The sequence below is a fragment of the Podarcis melisellensis genome (assembly GCF_964234715.1).
Source record: "Podarcis melisellensis genome assembly, chromosome: 1".
Lineage (NCBI taxonomy): Eukaryota > Metazoa > Chordata > Lepidosauria > Squamata > Lacertidae > Podarcis > Podarcis melisellensis.
Window position 1 is genome coordinate 41836094 of NC_138528.1, and position 19838 is coordinate 41855931.

General features: G+C 44.7%; 2 protein-coding genes and 1 long non-coding RNA gene across 4 annotated transcripts in view; 2 read left to right on the forward strand and 1 right to left on the reverse strand.

The window, feature by feature from the left end:
* The window catches only part of LOC309356018 (prolactin-releasing peptide receptor-like), a 247944-nt gene that overhangs the window by 123149 nt on the left and 104957 nt on the right, over positions 1-19838 (reverse strand). The gene's annotated exons all lie outside the window — the stretch shown is intronic.
* Positions 1-19838, forward strand: part of LOC309356603 — a 187516-nt gene that overhangs the window by 48592 nt on the left and 119086 nt on the right. The window lies entirely within an intron of this gene.
* Positions 1-19838, forward strand: part of BAHD1 (bromo adjacent homology domain containing 1) — a 68265-nt gene that overhangs the window by 27115 nt on the left and 21312 nt on the right. For both annotated transcript variants that reach the window (XR_014162574.1, XM_081886593.1), the window contains exon 2: positions 17494-19140. Coding sequence is in view for 1 of the 2 variants with exons in the window: in XM_081886593.1 (XP_081742719.1) it covers positions 17511-19140 (1630 nt within the window). In the remaining variant the exon portion in view is untranslated. The remainder of the gene's footprint in view (positions 1-17493; positions 19141-19838) is intronic.

Sequence of the window (19838 nt, forward strand, 5' to 3'; positions counted from 1 at the left end):
TGAAGCATTCCAGTATCATCAAGGAATAGGAACAGTTGCTCAACTAGTGAAGGACTCCTGCCAATCCAGAGTTCTGATGAGTAAATATCATATTTGCAATAAAATGTATCATACTGTGTTCACAATGTGCATCCATAGCTTTTCTTTTCTGATTTGCTTTCAACACAAAATGAGTGGAGTTTGTATTAAATGACCTCCTTCCCCACAGGTGTTCAAACGAGACCCTTTGGTAGTTCCCTCACCCCCAAAAGCTCAGGTAGGGGGTGTCCTGGGAGAGGGCCTTCTTTGTGTTAGCCCCATTGTGGTACTACCTCCTCACAGAGATGTATCTGGCATCTTCATTGTACAGCTTTTGGCAAATGCTGCAGACACACTTCTTCACCCTGGCTTTTGACACCAGAGATGTATATTTTTAGGACTTAGCTTATTTCTGCGATTCTAAGTTGTTCTAAACTGTTTTTAATGTTTTGTTTTAATTATAACCTGCCCTGGGACCTTAGAGTGAAGGGCAGGTGATAAATTATAATAATAATAACAACAAGTAGATTGATAGTTTTGCTCATTTTTCTCAGAATCGTTTATTGTGTTCAAGTGGCTAGATTCAACAGGGAGTGCATCACAAGGTGTCATAGGAAACAGTTGAGTTGCTTACCTGTAAATACTTGCCTTTTTAGAGGCTTAGGGTTTGTGTCATTTTTAAGTTGTGATGCTGCTTATTATGTTACATATTTTATGAGAATTATTTTTAATGCTCTTGCTTATATGTGTTTCATATTGCTTATCTTGTTGTAAACAGTTACTGTGACCAGTTTTGGTGAAGGGCTGTGTATCTTTTTTAAAATTTTATTTCAGTTTGTATGCATGCCCAAAGCGACTCACAGCACAACAGAAATGCAATTTAGTACATCCTTACAAGAATACTAGTTTCTTTGAGAACATAATGACAATCCAAACAACTCACTTTGCTAATATTAACATTACAACATTTTAAATTATTATAAAACAAGCCATTAATCATTAACACATATCAATGTTTATCTTTTTTTAGAAAATACTTTTTATTAAGTTTTCAAAAGCAAACTCAAAGAAGAACATAAGTCAAATTTCCAAAAACAAAGTCCACTTAAACATAAACTCCTGCATTTTTATCAATCAATCAATCAATCAATCACAATTACGTACTATCAATAATAAAACCAGCAGACACTGCCTAGTAGTACTATATCAAATGATTTAAAGGTACCAAAGTGTGTAATTCATTTTTTGAAGGCTAAAATTTAAAGTGCACACAGTTCCTATCAGTTTGGTCCTGTTTTATGAAATGCATAGCAGTTAATAAATTTGCACTAGAAAATGCGTAAAGAGGCTAAAAGTTAAAGTACTTCATAGCAGCTTGATCATATACCATAGAGTGCTCAAACATAAGTCTCTTATTACTCCTGCCAGCACTAAATGGCTTCAATCACTTCCTCCATTCTGTCCTCTCTAGGGTGGGCAATATCTGGTTTTCAACTCCACGATATATCACCAGCTAAACATCACAATATAATGGTAGATCACAGTATCTGAAATAAGGAAGCTGCTATATAGAGGCGATGGCTGGCTTCAAGGTTTTCCCCACATTGTGATTTTTGCATAGTGCACACATCATGATTTGCAATATATTACCAGGTCAAAAAACGATGAAACCGATAACATGATATGGATGATATATTGCCCAGCCCTAGTCCTGCCTCCCATGCAGAGAGGGGAATCTATGCCAATACAGTGGTACCTGAGGTTCTGCTAACCCAGAAATAGTACCTTGGGTTAATAACTTTGCTTCAGGATGAGAACAGAAATCATGCGGTGGCAGCGGGAGGCCCCATTAGCTAAAGTGGTACCTCAGGTTAAGAACGGACCTCCAGAACGGATTAAGTTATTAACCCAAGGTACCACTGTACAGTAAGGACAGTGCCCCTGCCCCTCACTCCACCCCCAAGGGATGTCCCCGCTGTCCCTTCTGGGGACACCTTCCTTCAACTTGGCCTTCCCTGAGCTGCCAAAATGTTCTCACTGCCCTTAAAGCCCTGTCAGTCCTCAGCAGTGCAGATGTTTCAGAAACAGGGAACAAACCATAATAAAAACCACCCGCCACCCCAGCTGAGAAGTTACAGCCCCCGCTGGCAACTGTCAAGAGTTGCTGCTGCTATAAATCATTGAGATTTTGGAGTTTACGCTCTTGTGATCTATACCACACAACTCTGAAGGTCAGGAAGAACATTAGTACTTGTTGTCCTTCCTTGCGGGAAGAATGTGCCTGAAGGATCTCCCGCCCCCTCCGCAGCTTATGCTAAGAAGGAGCAAGGAATAGTTGGGCCTTGCAAAGATCTGTGGGTACTTCAGTCATTTACATAGATTAACACTGGGGGATAATCTATAAAAGCTTCATTTATAGGGCTAGTCAGCTATGGATTTTGTTCATGGTGTGTTAATATACTTGGACTTAAAACAAAAGGGATAAGTCAAAGTGCATTAACAAACCACAAACAAAATCCATAGCTGGCTAGGTCTATAAATAAACTGTCGCAGTGATTGCACAGCTTTTGATAAACTGTTGCTCCTTTTCACTTTGGGGTGTTTGGGTGTTCAGCTCTGCAGTTGCTCTATTTGCAAATACCTCGACTCTCAAATGGCTCCATTTTCGAATGTTTTGGCTCCCGAACACCGAAAACCCGGACGTAAACGCTCCAGTTTCCGACTCGGCCTCCTCTTGAGCACAGGAAGCTCTTGCAACCAGTCGGAAGCCGCACCTCGGTTGTCGAACATTTTGGAAGCCGATCGGGCTTCCGGAATGGATTCTGTTTGACGACCAAGCTTTGACTGTACTTTTGCTGCCCCAACAACGGTGAATTCGAAATGGGACCGAGTAACAGAGCCACGATGCTTCTTGGTCATAGCCAAAGATCTGTGGGGTGGCAATATTTGCCACTGGCAAAAATCTAAATTCAGTTCCTAGAATATAAGCTCACTGTGCCTCTGCTGAATACTTCCAAAGGACTTGGATGTTGCAACAACTTTGGGGCCTGAGGGAAATAGAGGTACAGATGGCATGTGCAGGTGGGAGAGCAACTGCGGATATATGAGAGATAGAGGACTCAGCAAGTCATGGATATACCTGTCTAGAAGTACGTGCAGCCCTGCTGCTTTGTCTTGAGCACTTACCTTGCTTCTCCAGGCTGTTCTCCGCACAATGAACTTAGCACTGCACAGCTGACAAACTCAGTTGCTTGTGTTGTAGTTTTCCAAACACTGACTGGAGATGCCCCTTTGGGCTTCCTCTTTTCACACTTGCTTCAAAGCATGCATCTAAGAGGCAGTCTGTGTGTACGTGTGTGTGTGCGCGCGCTTTTAAAGTGGTTATTAAAAACTAAAGGGTGTAATTCAGTATTCATAGAATCGTAGAGCTGGAAGGGTCATCTAGCCCAAATCCCTGCAGTGCGGGAATGTTTTGCCCAACATGGGGCTTGAACTCACGATCTTGAGATTGAGTTTCTTGCTCTACCAATTGAGCTATCCTGTTGCGCTAACACTACCGTTCCACCAGCACAGGCATTGCTGCTTGCCCCATGGAGCGATCTCCCCTCTCCTCCCCCTCTGCACTGTTCTGGGGTTCCTCCCAACCACCCTGAGTGGATTTGGGGAAGGTGCGGGGAGAGAAGACAGAGGAACGCCTGGTTAGAGTAGCAGGAGTCCTTGCTCTGGCTTCCGCTAGCGCACTGGGTTAGTTCAATCCAGCCCTATGTGTTGCCTTTTCACATCCATTTCAAGTGGAGTTCAACAACAGTGGGTGTGTTTACACATGATGATAATCCAGCTCCTGCTTTGCTTCTCTGCTGGCGAAAGCAGGATAAACGAAGCCTTGGCTTCCTTTTAGGTCTAAACCCTGGGATTGTGGGCTTTTTCCTTAACAAGCCACAGTTTCTACCCAGACTTTAGCTCAAATTGGACATGGAACATAAAAATGCAGATTATTAGCCACCCCCTTCTGGTTCGTGCTCCTCCTCTACATTTGCTACTTTGCAAACCCTCTCTTTGCATTTTCATCCTTCCTTTTTGAACTCTTATTTTCCCGCTCCTGAATGCATGTACTCTCATGTGTCTGTTACAGAAGTGAGCAACTTATTCAGCACCAGATTAGAAATCTGCATATTTTAGATGCCTTTGAGCATGATTTACATATTTTCATGAATGTGACAGATGTTGAAGTATAGTTGGTAGACATATGGCATTTAACCTAAAATATTATTCTGAAATTGTTATCCACGACTGTGAACAACATTGAATCAGCTGTTATGTCTTCCCTCTTCAGGCATTTCAGAATGCTTCTGCGAAGGAAATTCTCTTCCCACCTCTGCCATCAGGTCATGCCAGATTAGCTCCTTTTTCACTTTTCATATCAATCTCAAACCAGGAGGTTTATAATTGACAATATAGGAACAGAATCTATCGTTCATATAGCATTTTTTAAGCACACTAACAAACTGTGAAATCACCACGTGGTTCTAAAATTTGAAACGGTCTGTAGCTTTTTTGAAACTGAAAGAGAAGCAAAATTGTACACTGAACATTTGAATAAATTTAACTTTTGCCACATCAAAGGGTGGAAATGCTCAGCAGATCCTATGCACGTGCTACATAATTGGGAATATTTATATTTTTTATTTCCCTTTTTATTTATTGGGGGGGAAATATATACACCGCTGGCCGGCATGTACTGTGGGTGCTGAAAGGAGTGGCTTGATTGCCTCTGTGTTTTTCATCTGAGGCCCTTTTTTGTGTAGTTCCCCTGTGAGAGGTCTGGAGGGTGGAAACACAAGAATGGGCCTTTTTTGCTGTGGCTCCCTGTTTGAGGAATGCTCTTCCCAGGAAAGCTCACCTGGTGCTTTCATTACATATCTTTAGGTGCCCAGCCAAAATGTTCCTCTTCAACCAGGCCTTGGGCTGATTAATATTCTACAGCCTTTGGGATGTGTTTGGAGGGGTTTTGCTTTATTTTTGTTTTAACTATTTGTTTTGTGCTTTTAGCCTGTATTTTTATCTTGTGAGCTGCCTTGAGATCTTTGGATGAAGGGCGGAATATAAATTTAACAAACAAACAAATAAATACAGTGCTGTGCCCAGAGGCTTTGCAAGCCTTTGGGTCACCTTCATAAACAACCCCTTTTTATGCTGGGTCAGACTATTATGTCCGTCTAGCCCTGGACAGTCTCCATGAGGTCCTTGTTGCTATCAAAGGGTTAAAAGAGTAGCAGAAACGCTCTAATCACTGAGCAGCTGGAGGTCATTAGGCTTCCAGGAACATGAGTCTGTATAAATAGTCCCCCTGTTTGTTTGTTCTTCCCCTTCTCCCTTTGGGTGTGTGTTTTTGCTGAGATGTGTGGTTCGTCGCCAGGATTGTTTTTGGGTGTTTTGTAAATAAACCTTATTTTGATTTACAAACCGCATGCTCCAGGACTCCTTTTGGGAAGATGCTGCCTCTCCTGCCCTTCTTAGCTGCTGCGCGAAATCCTCTGCCGTGGTGAGACTTTTAAAGAAGGAAGTGCACTGGGCATTTACATTAAACTAATTAAAGTTTAATGGGACAGGTTATGGATGTTTGTACGTCAAGAAGGAGATAAGGAGAGCAATTCAGAGTGATTTATGCAAGGACTGGAGTGAAGACAGAAGCGGTTGCTGACAACGAAAGCCTCCAAAGCAGCTTGAGTCCTGCAACGTGCCTAGAAAAGTTTTAAAGAGGCACTGCGCAGTTTGTACTCGCTGGAAGACGTCTGATTCCTCAAGGAGCCACCTCAGCAGCTGGGAGACGGTCTACAGGTGTGTGAGTATCGTTCCTAAGCCCCAGGGAGGATGGCAGAGTCCCAGGAAAGTTTTACTGTCCCGTTTACGCGACTCAATGGGAAAAATTGGCAAGATTGGAAGGCTAGAGTAAGGGTTTGGTTGCAAGCAAAAGAGTTGTGGAGCTGTACTGAAGCACCGCCTTTACAGGCAGCTGCAGACGTGTCTGCAGAAGCCAAAGCAGCAGCAGCAGCTTCACAGAAACGCGACAGGAAAGCCCAAGGTCTACTAGTTTTGGCAGTGGGACCAGAGCAAATGCCTTATGTTTCTGAGTTAAAGAACACGCATGAGGTCTGGACGGTTCTGCAGCGGTTAAATTCCAGAAACACTGCGGGGGCCAAGATCCATGCTACAAGATGTTTGTTTGATTTACGTCTCCAACCGGGAGCGTGTGTGAAAGAACATATTGCCAAAATGGTGTCTGCCTTTAATCAACTAAGACAGCTGGGCATTCCTTTCTCTATGGAGCAGCAGTCATACATATTGTTGTCTTCTCTTGATAAAAGCTATGAGACTCTAGCTCTAACTTTGGAAGCTATGCCTTCAACTGAATTAACCCTTGAATACATTTCTTCTCGGCTTGCGGATGAACAGGATAAAAGGCAAAGAGAAAGAGGTTTGTCTTTAAAGGGGAGTTATGCTGTGCCTAAGAGTGTTGATGCTGAGTTTGAGCACACAGTAAATGCTTTTGCAGCTAGACACTGTTTTCGCTGTGGTTCCCCTTCCCACCTAATCAGGAATTGCACACGTGAACCTGGTCAAGACAGCAACAAGGCCGTTACCCCTAGTTACCAGACAAGGAGTTCCAGGGGACGTCGAAGAAGAGGAGGAGGTCGTGGCTACTCCCACAGCACACAGCACATGGCTTCAGCAATGGCGTTGATGCAAGGGCGTGGCCAAGGCAGCAATCTACGCTGGTTGATCGACAGTGGTGCATCTCACCACCTGGTGGCGCCATCTAGTGTACGTTTGCAGAATTGCAGACATTTGCAAACCCCTAAAGTTGTGACAATGGCAGATTCAACTAAACGTTCCTTAGAGACTGTAGGCACAGTGTTCTTGAATTGTTTGCAAACAGAAATTGATGCCTACGTGCTAAAGGGACTGAAGGGGTGTATTTTGTCTGTGTCAGAACTTGATAGAAATGGGTTTAAAACTGTGTTTGAAAATGGGGTTTGCACTATTTCAAAGAATAACGTATCTCTTTTGCAGGTGGAATGCAGAAATGGGTTATATTATTTTGAGACAAGTCCAGATGAAGTTGAACAGGTTCATGCTGGTTGTGTGAACACGCCTACCCATAATTCTTGTGTTCATTTATGGCACCGCCGTTTAGGGCATATTAATTTTCAGTATGTTAAAAGGCAACCTGAATTATCAGAAGGGTGCAAATTGAACAAATGTACTAAGTATTTGGATTGTACTGCATGCAAAAGTGCGAAGGTTCATAGATGCAGCTATCCCAGTTCAGATAGGAAATCTGACAAAGTATTCCAACTTGTGCATATGGACCTGTGTGGCCCAATGCCTGTTGCTAGCATGGGAGGTTCAAAGTATGCACTGTGTCTCTCGGATGACAAAACAAAGGTTACATGGTTTTTTCCTCTCAAAACAAAAGCAGATACTGCAGAAACAGTTAAAAATTGGGTTCATGCGGTAGAACTTGAATTCGGTACTAGAGTACTTGCTTTTCAGACAGACAGAGGGTCAGAATTTACCGGGTCTGTGTTGCAGAATTTCTTTAAGAAAAAGGGAATTAAGCATCGTCTGTCTACACCTTATTCCCCCCAAGAAGGAGGCGTGGCCGAACGTAAAAATAGGGTTCTGCAAGAGTTGGCAAACTCTATGTTGTTTGATGCTAAACTTCCTCAGAGTTACTGGGCGGAAGCCTGGCAGGCGGCTACTCATATTCTGAACCGAGTATATAATTCGGTAATTGATACTACGCCTTATTTTGCTTTATATGGGAAGAAGCCCAAAGTTAATTACTTTCGGGTGTTTGGATCTCAAGCCTATGTACTTATCCCAAAAGCGTTAAGGAAAAAGGGAAGTCCAAGGGCTAGGAAACTCATCTTTTGCGGGTACGAACCACATGCCAAATCTTGGAGGTTTGTGGACCCAGGTGGGGATACTACAAGAGTGGTCCTCAGTAGGAGCGCTGATTTTTGTGAGCAGTCCGGATGGACTCACTTACACGCTAACCCTGACATTTTGAGAGATGATTTAGGCATTCATGCTGAGAAAGAAAGTCCAGAGAGTGATGAGCCAGAAGGGGATGGTGCACATGGTTCAGATGCAGATTCTGATCAGGCACGAGGTTCTTCTCCTAAGGTAGAAAAGCCAGAATCTAGGAGTGCTCCAACTTCGCCAGTCAGTAGGCCTAGCAGACAGCAAAAGCAAAGCAGGTCACCTGCAACACCAAGCCCAAGGGAGGTATCTAAACGGAGGTCTTTATCCCTAGAGGCACGTCCAGACATAAAGTCTGAGACGGATTCTGACAGCCAACGGTCAGAGGGGGCACAAGAGGAGCAATTGCGCAGGTCAAAACGCGCCACGAAGGGCAAGCCGCCAGAGCGGTTTAAGGTGACAAGTGTATACGTAAATATGGCACAGTGTGAGCCAGAAAGCTATATGGAAGTACAACAGCTTCCAAGCTCAGAAGCCGTAAAGTGGCAGGAAGCAATGGAAAAAGAGATGGCTTCAATGAAGTCCCTCGGTGTGTTTACAAGTACAGAGCTTCCGAAAGGGCAACAAGCTGTAGGTTGTCGATGGGTATATCGTTTAAAGCCCACAACTACTGAAGAGTTGCAATATAAAGCCCGGCTAGTTGCAAAAGGGTTTTCGCAGCGCAAAGGTGTTCACTATTCTCAAATCTATGCCCCTACTTCAAGATCGGAGTCATTAAGAATGCTTCTAGCCTCTTCAGCTAAGAAGGGAAATAAGCTGTTTCATTTTGATGTCAATGTGGCTTATTTAAATGCAGACTTACAGGAGGAAGTCTATATGACACCACCACCAGGTTTTGAAGGAGACAAGCCAAACCAGGTCTGGCGCCTACACAAATCCATTTATGGGTTGAAACAGTCCGCCCGTAATTGGAATTCCTGCTTAAACGATGCTCTAGAGAGCATGGGGTTCAGAAAGAGCGCAGCAGATGCGTGTCTTTATCTAAAAGGCTCGGGATGTGAACAAGAAGCAGTTTTGATATTTGTTGACGATTTATTATACAGTGGAAAGGATGATAAACTTGCACAACAATTTGCCACAAAGCTTGGAGAAAGGTTTCAGATAAAATCACTAGGCAATGTATCTGTTTATCTAGGAGTTAAAATTCAGCAAGATGAAAATGGTAACTATTGGCTTAGCCAAGAAGCTAAAATCCAGCAGTTGCTGGAAAGGTTTAAAATGAACAACTGTGCTGGTGTTAAAACCCCAATGGAGTTAAGTTACACAAAGGATGCTCAAACTGAGCAAAAGGCAGAGTTCTGTAATCCCGGGGTTTACCAGTCAGCGATAGGCAGTCTACTCCACATTGCACAGTGGACTCGGCCCGATATAACATATGCTGTCAACATGCTGTGTAGACAAGCTGAAAAACCGTCAATGCATGCTTGGCAAGGAGTAAAAAGAGTTTTAAGGTATCTCCAAACTACCAAAAGCTTTCGCTTAAAACTATCAGCAGAGGGCAGCACACAACTTGAATGTTGGGCCGACAGCAGTTGGGCAGATGCTGGACCAGATAGAAAATCAGTGTCAGGAATGGCGATAAAATTTGGAAATGCACTAATTGGTTGGAGATCAAGAAAACAATCACTTATAGCTTTAAGTTCAACTGAATCTGAGTTCAATGCGTTATCAGATATATGTAGAGAACTGGAATTTTATAAGCAACTGGTACAAGAATTGTTTGGAGAATGTTCCCTACCTATCAGAGTGTGGGAAGACAATCAACCTTGTATTAAACTAGCTAAATCAGGTCAATTCAAGGCGCACACAAAACACTTGGATATCCGTTATCAAAATGTATGCCAAAGTGTAAAACAAGGTTTAATTGAACTAAAGTATTGTCCAAGCCAAGAAAATCTCGCAGACGGTTTTACAAAAGCTTTGAGTCCGCAATCTCATAAATGTTTCTGTTCAGGTTTAAATTTGTATTAAGGTTGGTACAGCTCAGTGTTACGAGCGAGAGGGGGTGTTGCTATCAAAGGGTTAAAAGAGTAGCAGAAACGCTCTAATCACTGAGCAGCTGGAGGTCATTAGGCTTCCAGGAACATGAGTCTGTATAAATAGTCCCCCTGTTTGTTTGTTCTTCCCCTTCTCCCTTTGGGTGTGTGTTTTTGCTGAGATGTGTGGTTCGTCGCCAGGATTGTTTTTGGGTGTTTTGTAAATAAACCTTATTTTGATTTACAAACCGCATGCTCCAGGACTCCTTTTGGGAAGATGCTGCCTCTCCTGCCCTTCTTAGCTGCTGCGCGAAATCCTCTGCCGTGGTGAGACTTTTAAAGAAGGAAGTGCACTGGGCATTTACATTAAACTAATTAAAGTTTAATGGGACAGTCCTTCCCACCACCTGCAACCTGATTCTTTTAATTGTCTGTTCCAGGGATTGAATTGTGGACGCTCTGCTTGAAAATCCATGTGCGTGGATAGCTCAGTTGGTTAGAGCATGGCAGGGGGTTGGACTAGATGATTCTCAGGGTCCCTCCAACTCTAGAATTCTATGGATTTACCACTAAGGCAGAGGTTTTCAACCTTTTTGTGCCCACGGCTCCCTTGACCAACTACATTCTTTCTGTGCCACCCCTGTGGGGCTCAGGAGCCCAGTTATGTCACCCCTTGCCTGCAGAGCCAGCAGCCTCCCACCCCTTTTCAAACACCCTGCCTTGTGGAGGGTTCCTTCAGCCTCCTCTCCTCTCCCCTCCTCTCTCCTTGGAAGTCCTCCAGGCAGCTGCCGCCGCCACCGCCCCTGGTCTCTGAGCTGCCCCAAAGAGAGGTGCCCCTCACACTGCCCCACAGGGGCCTGGGACTTGTCTATCCATACCCAACAGCAAGGGCTGGTGGACCGGCTGGCTGGACTTCCTTGCCTGTTTGCTTGCTTACTCTGAGGCCACTTCAGCTCCTGACATCCAGCTTCCCCTGGCCAGCCCCAGAGGCACCATTTGCCTGGGGAGCTTATAGCCAGGGCTGCTGCAACAAACAGCCTTGCAAGCCTTTGGGAGGCAGAGATGCAAGAGGGCGTCAGAGGAGGGAGGGAAGGAAAGAAAGAAAGACAGAGGCCAGTGTTACCCGCGGCCCCCCTGACCTTCATTCAGGGCACCCCAAGGTGCCACGACACACTGGTTGAAAACCGCTGCTCTAAGGTATGATTTCTCCCCAAAGGAACAAGTTTGGATTTTCATGGATTTGGGCAAAGTTCGGTACTGTTCCTAGCTGTTCCTCTCTTGCTCCACTTCACCTTTAATCTGACTATTATTAAATCCTCAGGGTCACTTATCTTCCCATCGGAATAAAGCTTGGTGATTGTGTTATAGCGTCAGTGAAAATGTGCTGTTGTCCTTGTGGGTTTTGTGCTTCTGCCAGGCGATTCAAGGCACTACTCACTTGGCCAGAAATTAAGCCTAGCCAGCAGTGCAAAACCCCAAAGGATTTAAATGCTTGCAATTAGAAGTGGGTTCTAAGGGAAGGTGCAAGCCTACCGCAGCAGACCCCCGTGTAAGCGGTGAGCCTGCAACTCCTGCCTGCATTCATATGTGCTTGCCTCATGGCCTTAAAATCAAACATTGCAGCAAAGGCAAGTGCTGGGTTTGATAACAGCTTAGCGTGTCCTATAATTTACTGTGGAGTGTGATTGCTTGGCAGTGATATAATTGCTAGGATGGGATCTGCACCCACAGAGATTCAAGGGACCCATATGTTCGCAGCCACCCTATTCAACAAGAAATAAAATTTAAAAAGCTGCTTACTCTGCATACGCTTGCATTTTTGGTCTGACTGAAAAGATTACCAGCAGGTACGCCAATGGTTATGTGATAGCCGGAAAGATCAGCAGCTCTTTTTGGCACAGATTTCTAGAGCTGTGCAGTGAAGAAACTGCCAATTTCAGAAATGGCCCTTATTCATAGCTGTACTTTACTTTGCAAGGGAGGCAAAGACGTTGCTTATTCAAAGTTTTGTGCAATTAGAATGAGAAGCTTGTAGGGAAGGACTTCTGAGAGTTTGGACCTGTAACTTCTTTTTGCATTTTCAGTTAGTTTTTTACAGGATTTTTTATGGACCAGGAGGAGGAGAGACTTCAGTTCCCCTGTATAAAATATTCCAGGTGGTACCTCTGGGTTTTAGTCTGCGGTGCTCCAGCGACTAGGGTTCCCCACCATGTTCCCAACCTGTCTTAAACCATATTCTAGGTCAGGGGGTGGCAGAAGACAGATAGATAGATTGATTTGCAGTAAATCAGTAAGGTTTTCTATCTCTGTTGTCAAGCAACTTAAAAGTTTTTTGCTCCCAAATTAGGCTGACCAGAAAGAGGGGTTGGAGGGAGCGAACCAGGAGTGGGTTTGGGTGTGAAAACGGTCTTGTGAGATTGCTTCTCGTAATGATCACAAACTTCTTGGCTGGGCATTTTCTAAATTCTTAGCGGAGCCACTATTTTGCACCTGACTCTGATTGGTGGATGTCAGTGGAAAACAAGTAGAACCTGCAAACCTAGAGCTTGCCCACTCCTGCTCCAGGGCTTTGTGTCACTCTGACGAGGACTGCTCCACCCTGCTCCAATTTTGCCACTTGCACACACCAGACACCGGGCTTTGCCAGATTCAGCTCAAGGTGGGATACTGCGTGAAAGTCGAATTTTGACAGGTGCCAGGAGAAGCTCTCCCTAAAGCCACGAAAGCCCTCGCCAAATTTAACTTGACAAGTTTACTCATGGTGCCTGTATTTATCTACACAATTACGTCTATACTAATTATACGCCAATTGGTTTTAAACTTGCTTGTCATGGTTTCCTCAAAGGACCCTGGGAATTGGGAGTGAATTGCCAGGGCCTCCTCTTCATGCCAAGTGCAGCATTTATGTTTTATGAGTGTTTCATCATCAAGACGTTGGCAGCTCTCCTTAGCCGCCCAAATCACGATTGCTAGGAGAGAGGGGTTAGATGGCCAAAGTGTTTACTTCTACACTGTCAGTGCAGTTGATTAAGTGCCAGGTCCGTGGTGTAACTAGATGATGAAACTCGTCTCTGTACTTTTTGACCTGGGACACATACGTTTGCAATACTGCTCAAGTTAGGTAAAGGGAAGTAGACATAATCTTTATGGCCATGCTAGCATTAACTGGGATCAAAACTCAAGAATTGCTGTATTAGTTAAGACCAGTAGCACATTCAAACCAGCATTCTCTCCCCCGCCCCTTATTCGCAGCTGCTATTTGTTCTAATAGCCTAACATATCGCCACCTCCAGAGATTTAAAAGCTATTGAACAATCCTGATTTGGATTTGATTAGGGACTTTGAAGATGCTGTCACATGAAATGGACTGCAAATTTCATACCTTAGTCCCAAAACAATTAATTGTCCTGGGGCGTGTAAGCCATGTTTTTCAAAGCTATGGAACAAATCGTATCAATATGACGAAGCCTCAGTTTTGATGCAGTGTGTCCCAGTAGGTTCCTGTGGAGGTAGTGCAGAATTCAGTCTGCCACTTGATGTATTGGTGCTGTGCTGTCACCATAAAGGCGTGGTTATTGAAAGCTTTAAATCATATGCAAAACATTCCAAATTACGGTGGATTGTATCCAGTGCTTGGTGAGGGGAGTTCCCCCTTACTTTGCTCTATTGTGTGCCCCCGCCATGTTCTGTGGAGGGCGGCGGGCAGGGAGTCAGTGATGCAACTGCATCCTAATACGGAATTGCAGGGATTTCAAAATAAAAAGAAATTCAGCCGGGGAAATGAGTTTGGAAGCATTCCCCCCCCCAAGACAAACCACAGTTAAAAATTTTCTAAACCAAAATATGCTACAGATACTCTTTGCTTGTTTAAACCAATAAATCATAGTTGACCTCACAACATACTTTGTGAACTTGGCTTGTTTCAGCTGGCAATAGTTGAAATTAACCATGGTTTAGGGTTCAAATACAGCACTAAACTGTGGTTAATTGAAACTGGAAGCATAAGTTTCCAATCTTCATGGGGTCATGTCAAAAGAGGGAAGGGGGAGACAGAAACTCAAGATTTGAGCATGTAACAAAGCATTGTGTCCAGATTTGGCCAATATGTGCAGAGTAGGAGAAAATAAATTCCATGTTTATTTGCTAAAATGCAGCCTAGAGTTTGGTATTTGTAGAGTTTGGTACATGGTAAATAAGAAATACATGTAGGCTTGCCAAGTTGCAATGTTTTGTTTTTTTGCCCATTTTAATGGGCTTTCATGGTTTAAGAACTGTCTTTCACATTCTGTCATGGGTTCACAGTTTATGGAATTCTTGGTGCAAGTCACTTTAAATGTTCTCCCTCTGTTGAGAAAATGTAATGAATGATCTGCGCCAAGATTGAGATAGCTGAATTGTCCTTCAGTGGAACAGCAACAGGGCTTCAAAATGAGCCACATAGTTTTAACAGAAGGAGTTGCCTTTGACCAGCATTTCTAAAACTTGTTCACCCTTGAGGTCATATTCAAGCAAAAAAAGGGTACACCAGCAGCCTGATCTTTCCAAGACTAAATGTAGGAAGTAACCTTGTCATCGGCCTAATATTAGAGGTTATTCTAAGTAAAGGAGGGGGTGGAGAGGAATAGATTTGTTTCAGTTGCCATTGACTTCCTCCAGGCAATCTAAATATTGTACAGTAGTACCTCGGTTTACAAACTTAATCCGTTTTGGAAGTCCGTTCTTAAACCAAAACCGTTCTTGAACCAAGGCGTGCTTTCCCTAATGAGGCTTCCTGCCGCCGATGCCCTTCCACCGTTCAGATTCCGTCCTTAGACCGAGGTAAAGTTCTCAAACCTAGACACTATTTCCAGTTTTGCAGAGTTTGTAAACCGAATCGTTCTTAAACCGAACTGTTCCTAAACCAAGGTACCACTGTACAGTGGTACCTCGGGTTACATACGCTTCAGGTTACATATGCTTCATGTTACAGACTCTGCTAACCCAGAAATATTACTTCGGGTTAAGAACTTTGCTTCAGGATGAGAACAGAAATCGTGCTCCAGTGGCGCGGCGGCAGCAGGAGGCCCCTTTAGCTAAAGTGGTGCTTCAGGTTAAGAACAGTTTCAGGTTAAGAACGGACCTCTGGAATGAATTAAGTGCTTAACCACTGTACTGATACGTTTCAGCCACAGTTTGGGTTGTTTCCTACCATATGGAAGAGCCCCGCCCCCGAATCAAGAAGCTGTAAGATAATAGAAACAGAAAGGCAATAGCCCTGTAGTTGTTGGACTTTATCCATTCATTGGAAGGAGAAACAACAGTTTGGGCTTTGTTGTACCTGCACTGCCTCTTTTGAAGATATAGAGGCTTCCATTCTACCTTTCAGCAGATAAAATGTGCAGAGGTTTCAATGGGGGACCAAGGAAAGCAACCTTCAGAGGTTGAATGAAGGCTCTGGGAGAGGGAGGTGGAGTTATGATTACCTGCACCTTTCCAAGTTAAGGGCAAAAAAGCACTGGTGTCTTTGAGAGACTTTCCCTCCTGTATTTAAAGGGAAGAGCAGGCTCTTCTGGGTGTCCTCTTCCTATCAGGTGTGATGCGTGCATTTGATTGCGACTGATGTACAAAATGTGTGGTGGGCGGCAGGCCCCAAGTGGAAGCCCCTTGAGCAAATGGGGAGCGGCTGCAGCCGTTCTGCACCTGTGGAATGCCGGTTTCTGTTCCTCAGAGCCCTGTTGCTTGTCTCTTTCAAAATAGGAAGTTTCCATGTGACGCGCTGCATTATTCTGGATGTTTTCTCAAGTGGGTCGCAAAACCCTGGAGGGCAAGAGATAAATCCACAAATCATGCAAAAGCTAACCCTGAAGCGCGGAGCTGCAAAGATGCCTCATCTAACCTATCTGATAAACCGTTCGTAGTCTAGCCATCCAAGATGCTGTCTTGTGGGTGGCCGTTTCCTACTTCCAAGTAGGCCCACAAAGTTTCACTGTCCTGCCCGCCCCCCACAACACACCTGCATTCTTGATATGTGCCTAAAGATGGTAGAGGGCGAACCACCTTTTTTAAAGTGTGCATGGTTCTTTCTTAGAATCATAGAATTGTAGAGCTGGAACATTCAGGGATCGAACCTGCAACCTTGGTGTTATCAGAGCCACACTCTAACCCACTGGGCTATCCAGGCTCCAGGCTCTTGCCGCATGCAACCAAGTGAGGTGGCTATTAACAAGCACACCTTTATTCTTCCCGCACGCCTCCGTTTACTATGACTGGCTGGAAGCAACATAGTCCCACCCTCCTTCTCGCAGTCTCTGTAGCCCATTTCTGACACTGCACGGAGTTCACTTTCACTCATGCCCATCGCATTTCCCACAGGGTTTCCATGGCCCAGGCCACCACCACTCTGTTCCCTTCTGGTGCTTTTTGTGCAGATAGAAGCTCAAATAGATTATGAGCCGGTTTTTAGAGCTTTTTAACAGCATTTATTAAACATGAATTAAAACGACACACTCCAGGATCCCAATTCCCATACGACAGCTTAAATTTTTAAAGCAGATTGCCACAAAATAGCTGCTTCTGCTGAAGAGCCGTGTTCGATTATTAACACAGAATGGCAAGAAAGGGGGAAATGAGGGTGTTCAGTACTTTGTGTCACATATGGTGTTGTGTTTACGCAAAAACACACACACGGGGCTGCCGTTTTAGCTCGTGTTGCCCTCCAACCCTGCTCAGTGCACACCCCACTCCCTCTCTCCTCTTTTCCCAACACCTTGCAAGGCTCCCTGTGTGCAAAGTGGGCTCCTCTGAACATGTGCAGAGTTCCTTTCCTCCCTCTCACTGTGTTTTTATTACACCATCCCGTGGCTGAACTCCTTAGTATGTGTGTGTGTGTGTGTGTGTGTGTGTGTGTGTACACATACACACATATCTATATCTATCTATATCTATATCTATATCTATATCAATATCAATATCTATATCTATCTGCTCCTCCCTTCCAGACAAATGCATACTTGTGCTCATCCCTTTCTATCTCTCATAGAAAGAGACAACCAATTCTTCCATTCTGCCCCCCCCCCAAAAGTGGGCTTTCCCACTTCTGTGGGAGAACTGCAAGTGAAAAATTCTCGTTGGAAACGGGGTAGATGTGGTTTTAATGAAGTAACTGCATCATAAATAGTGTTCACCCAGCTGACGTGACTGAGGTAGCCCACATCTGAGAGAAGAAAGGGAGGCTTAGTAGTAAGGCGTTGGGCCTTTAGCTTTGCGTATAATTATCAAGCTCCTCAGTTTGAAATAAAACCCCATCTTAATGTATCTAGGTTCTTAATTTGACGGAAAAGCTCCCCCTCACTGAAAGGGTCCACATTTTTTTCCTACAGGGCAAATGCTTCTAAAACATATCCCTGCCATCTCTTGGTGTATTGTGCGATATTCTCAACCCGTGATATTAAGACATTTTCCTCTTTGTTCTCAGGGGTGGACATTGATCCTATGACGCATGCCCGGAAGAAACAGCTCTTACTTCTGAAACACTCAGCTGGTTCTGCTGGCCAAGCTTTGTCACCGATTGACGGTGAGAGAATGGATAGGACTGAGGCGGAGGATTGCGAGCGAGGCAATGGCGCTGAGGGGCAAACCTGCCAGAGTCAATTTGCAGGCGTGAATAAAAGCAGGAATTTGCAGGAACTCAGAAAGACGTATCCATTGAGAAAACGCCTCAGCTCATCCGTGGATAAAAAAACATGCTCCGTGCTCCTCACTAGATTGGAGGATGTTGCCGGATCCCTGTCGGAGGAGACTCAGAGTGGGATGAAGAGAGGTCTCGTCCATTGTATGGATGACTTCAGACCCGCCTGCCTTCCGGATCGCGTTCAGGTCGTGAGAGCAACAAAACAAGAGCCATCGGCAGGGAGATGCACAATATCGTGTTCTGGGACCGGGCGGCAGGGAAGCGATGCTTGTCTTGCAGAACCCAGGAAGCGCAGGCTAGCCTCGCTGAACGCAGAGGCAGTCAACAACCTGCTTTTCGAACGGGACGACGGCTTAATAACCAGCCGGCGTTTCCGGAAAGATCCCCCCAAAGTCGGCGGAGTTTGTTGCACTAAGAATATATGCTGCAGTACTCAGGGCGCTTGGCCCTCGGTGGAAAAGCAGAGCTCCAAGGCAGCAAAGGGAAAGAACCAAAACCGACCGAGTCCGAAGTGTGCTCCTCAGCCGCTGGATGGTGTCGTCGACGGGAAAGGGCGGGAGGATGGCGGGATTTCCTACCACCCTGCTCCAAAGAGATTGGCCAGTCTCAACGCCGCAGCGTTTCTGAAACTGACCCATGAGAAAGACCAGCCGCTGAAGCCCAGGAGTAAATCCACTGGGGAAAAAGAGAGCAAGCCTGAAAACCACGGTTCCAAATCCAAGCTTAAGTGGGCCAAAGCCAGTGGGAAAAACTGCGTTAAATCCAAAAAGGAAATGTCCACTGTAAAAATAGAAGGTCATCATAGCTGGCAAGGAGTCGCTGAGGGCGTATTTACAAAAGCAGCCCATCAGGATCCTCCTAGAATTTTGGGGGAAACGGAGTCTGTCAGTTATGAGCCGCTACCTAACTCTTGCGAAGGCCCGGAGGGTTTCTATCACAGACTGCCTTTGCTCATGGGTGGGCAAGCCTCTATGAAACCTGAATATGGAAGACCCGGAGAGAAATCTCCGACTCCCAAGCAGGAATTTCATCAGCCTTCCTTCCCAGTACCTCAGTTCCACCCTTTGCCCGTGCCAGGAAACCATACGGATTGTGGCTGCCTCTACGAATCGTCGGACTTGACTCCATTGAATGGGTTTTATGTTTATTATGGCCAAAGCGGATACAATGATTACACTCACTGCTCTGTTTACCCGAAGGATGAGCTGTCCCAGGCGACGGGTTGCGAGGGGCTTTTGGTATCTCCGGGTTCTTTACCGCCAGACCCCTCGTTCCAGCCATTTCACTGGTGTAGCTCTCCCTACTGTTGTGGGGAAGGACCGGCAATTAACAGTTACAGCCTTTGTGGAGTTATGCACGTGCCGGAGAGCAGAATCAGTACTGTGCATGCAGGGCGGAACTGCTACCCTTATAAGATGCCTTTTGCAGCAGGTAAGTCTGAAATGGGATTTCCCCACGCCTTAAAAAAAGAAAAACTTGGCTGCTCATACTTAAGTGTACTTGAGGCTTTACAATGTGGGTTGCCGGCTTTTTACTGTAGCCTGTTGAGAATGAATTAGTTTTGCCTAGGTGATCAGATGCTGGGATACTGTGCTGGCCTTGACATTTACATTCCTTGAAGCGACTGTCTCATCTTACTTCCTAGCATGACCTGTCTTGCAGCGATATGTTTTAATGGTTGCCCATAGCAGCCCAGTTTCTCCTGCCAGATGGCTTGAACTGAATTATGTTTGCAAGTGGGGTACACATACCGTGTGCCGTATTTGCTGTGTGAGATGAAAGGCTTGCAAACTTACAGGTTGTCCAATGTGGGTATTCAGCTTCAGGTTTTTTCCCTCAGAAAAATTCATTTATGAAACGAAGAACCTGAGTAGAAATGTAACATTTCCAGAAATTTTGAAACCATGGAGGGTTTTGTTTTGTTTTTTGGATGGGGGAATTTGGGGGGGAAATAAGCAGTGTTTGGGTTTTTAGCATCCTTTACACTTTGAAAGTCATTTGGGTACTTTAGGAACATAAAATATATCATGTTCAACTTTGCCATTACTTTATGATGTTTAGTATATTAGAAATGCCATTTATTCAGTCTATAATTTCGTATTGAATTTCCTTAAAAAAACCCACAAAGT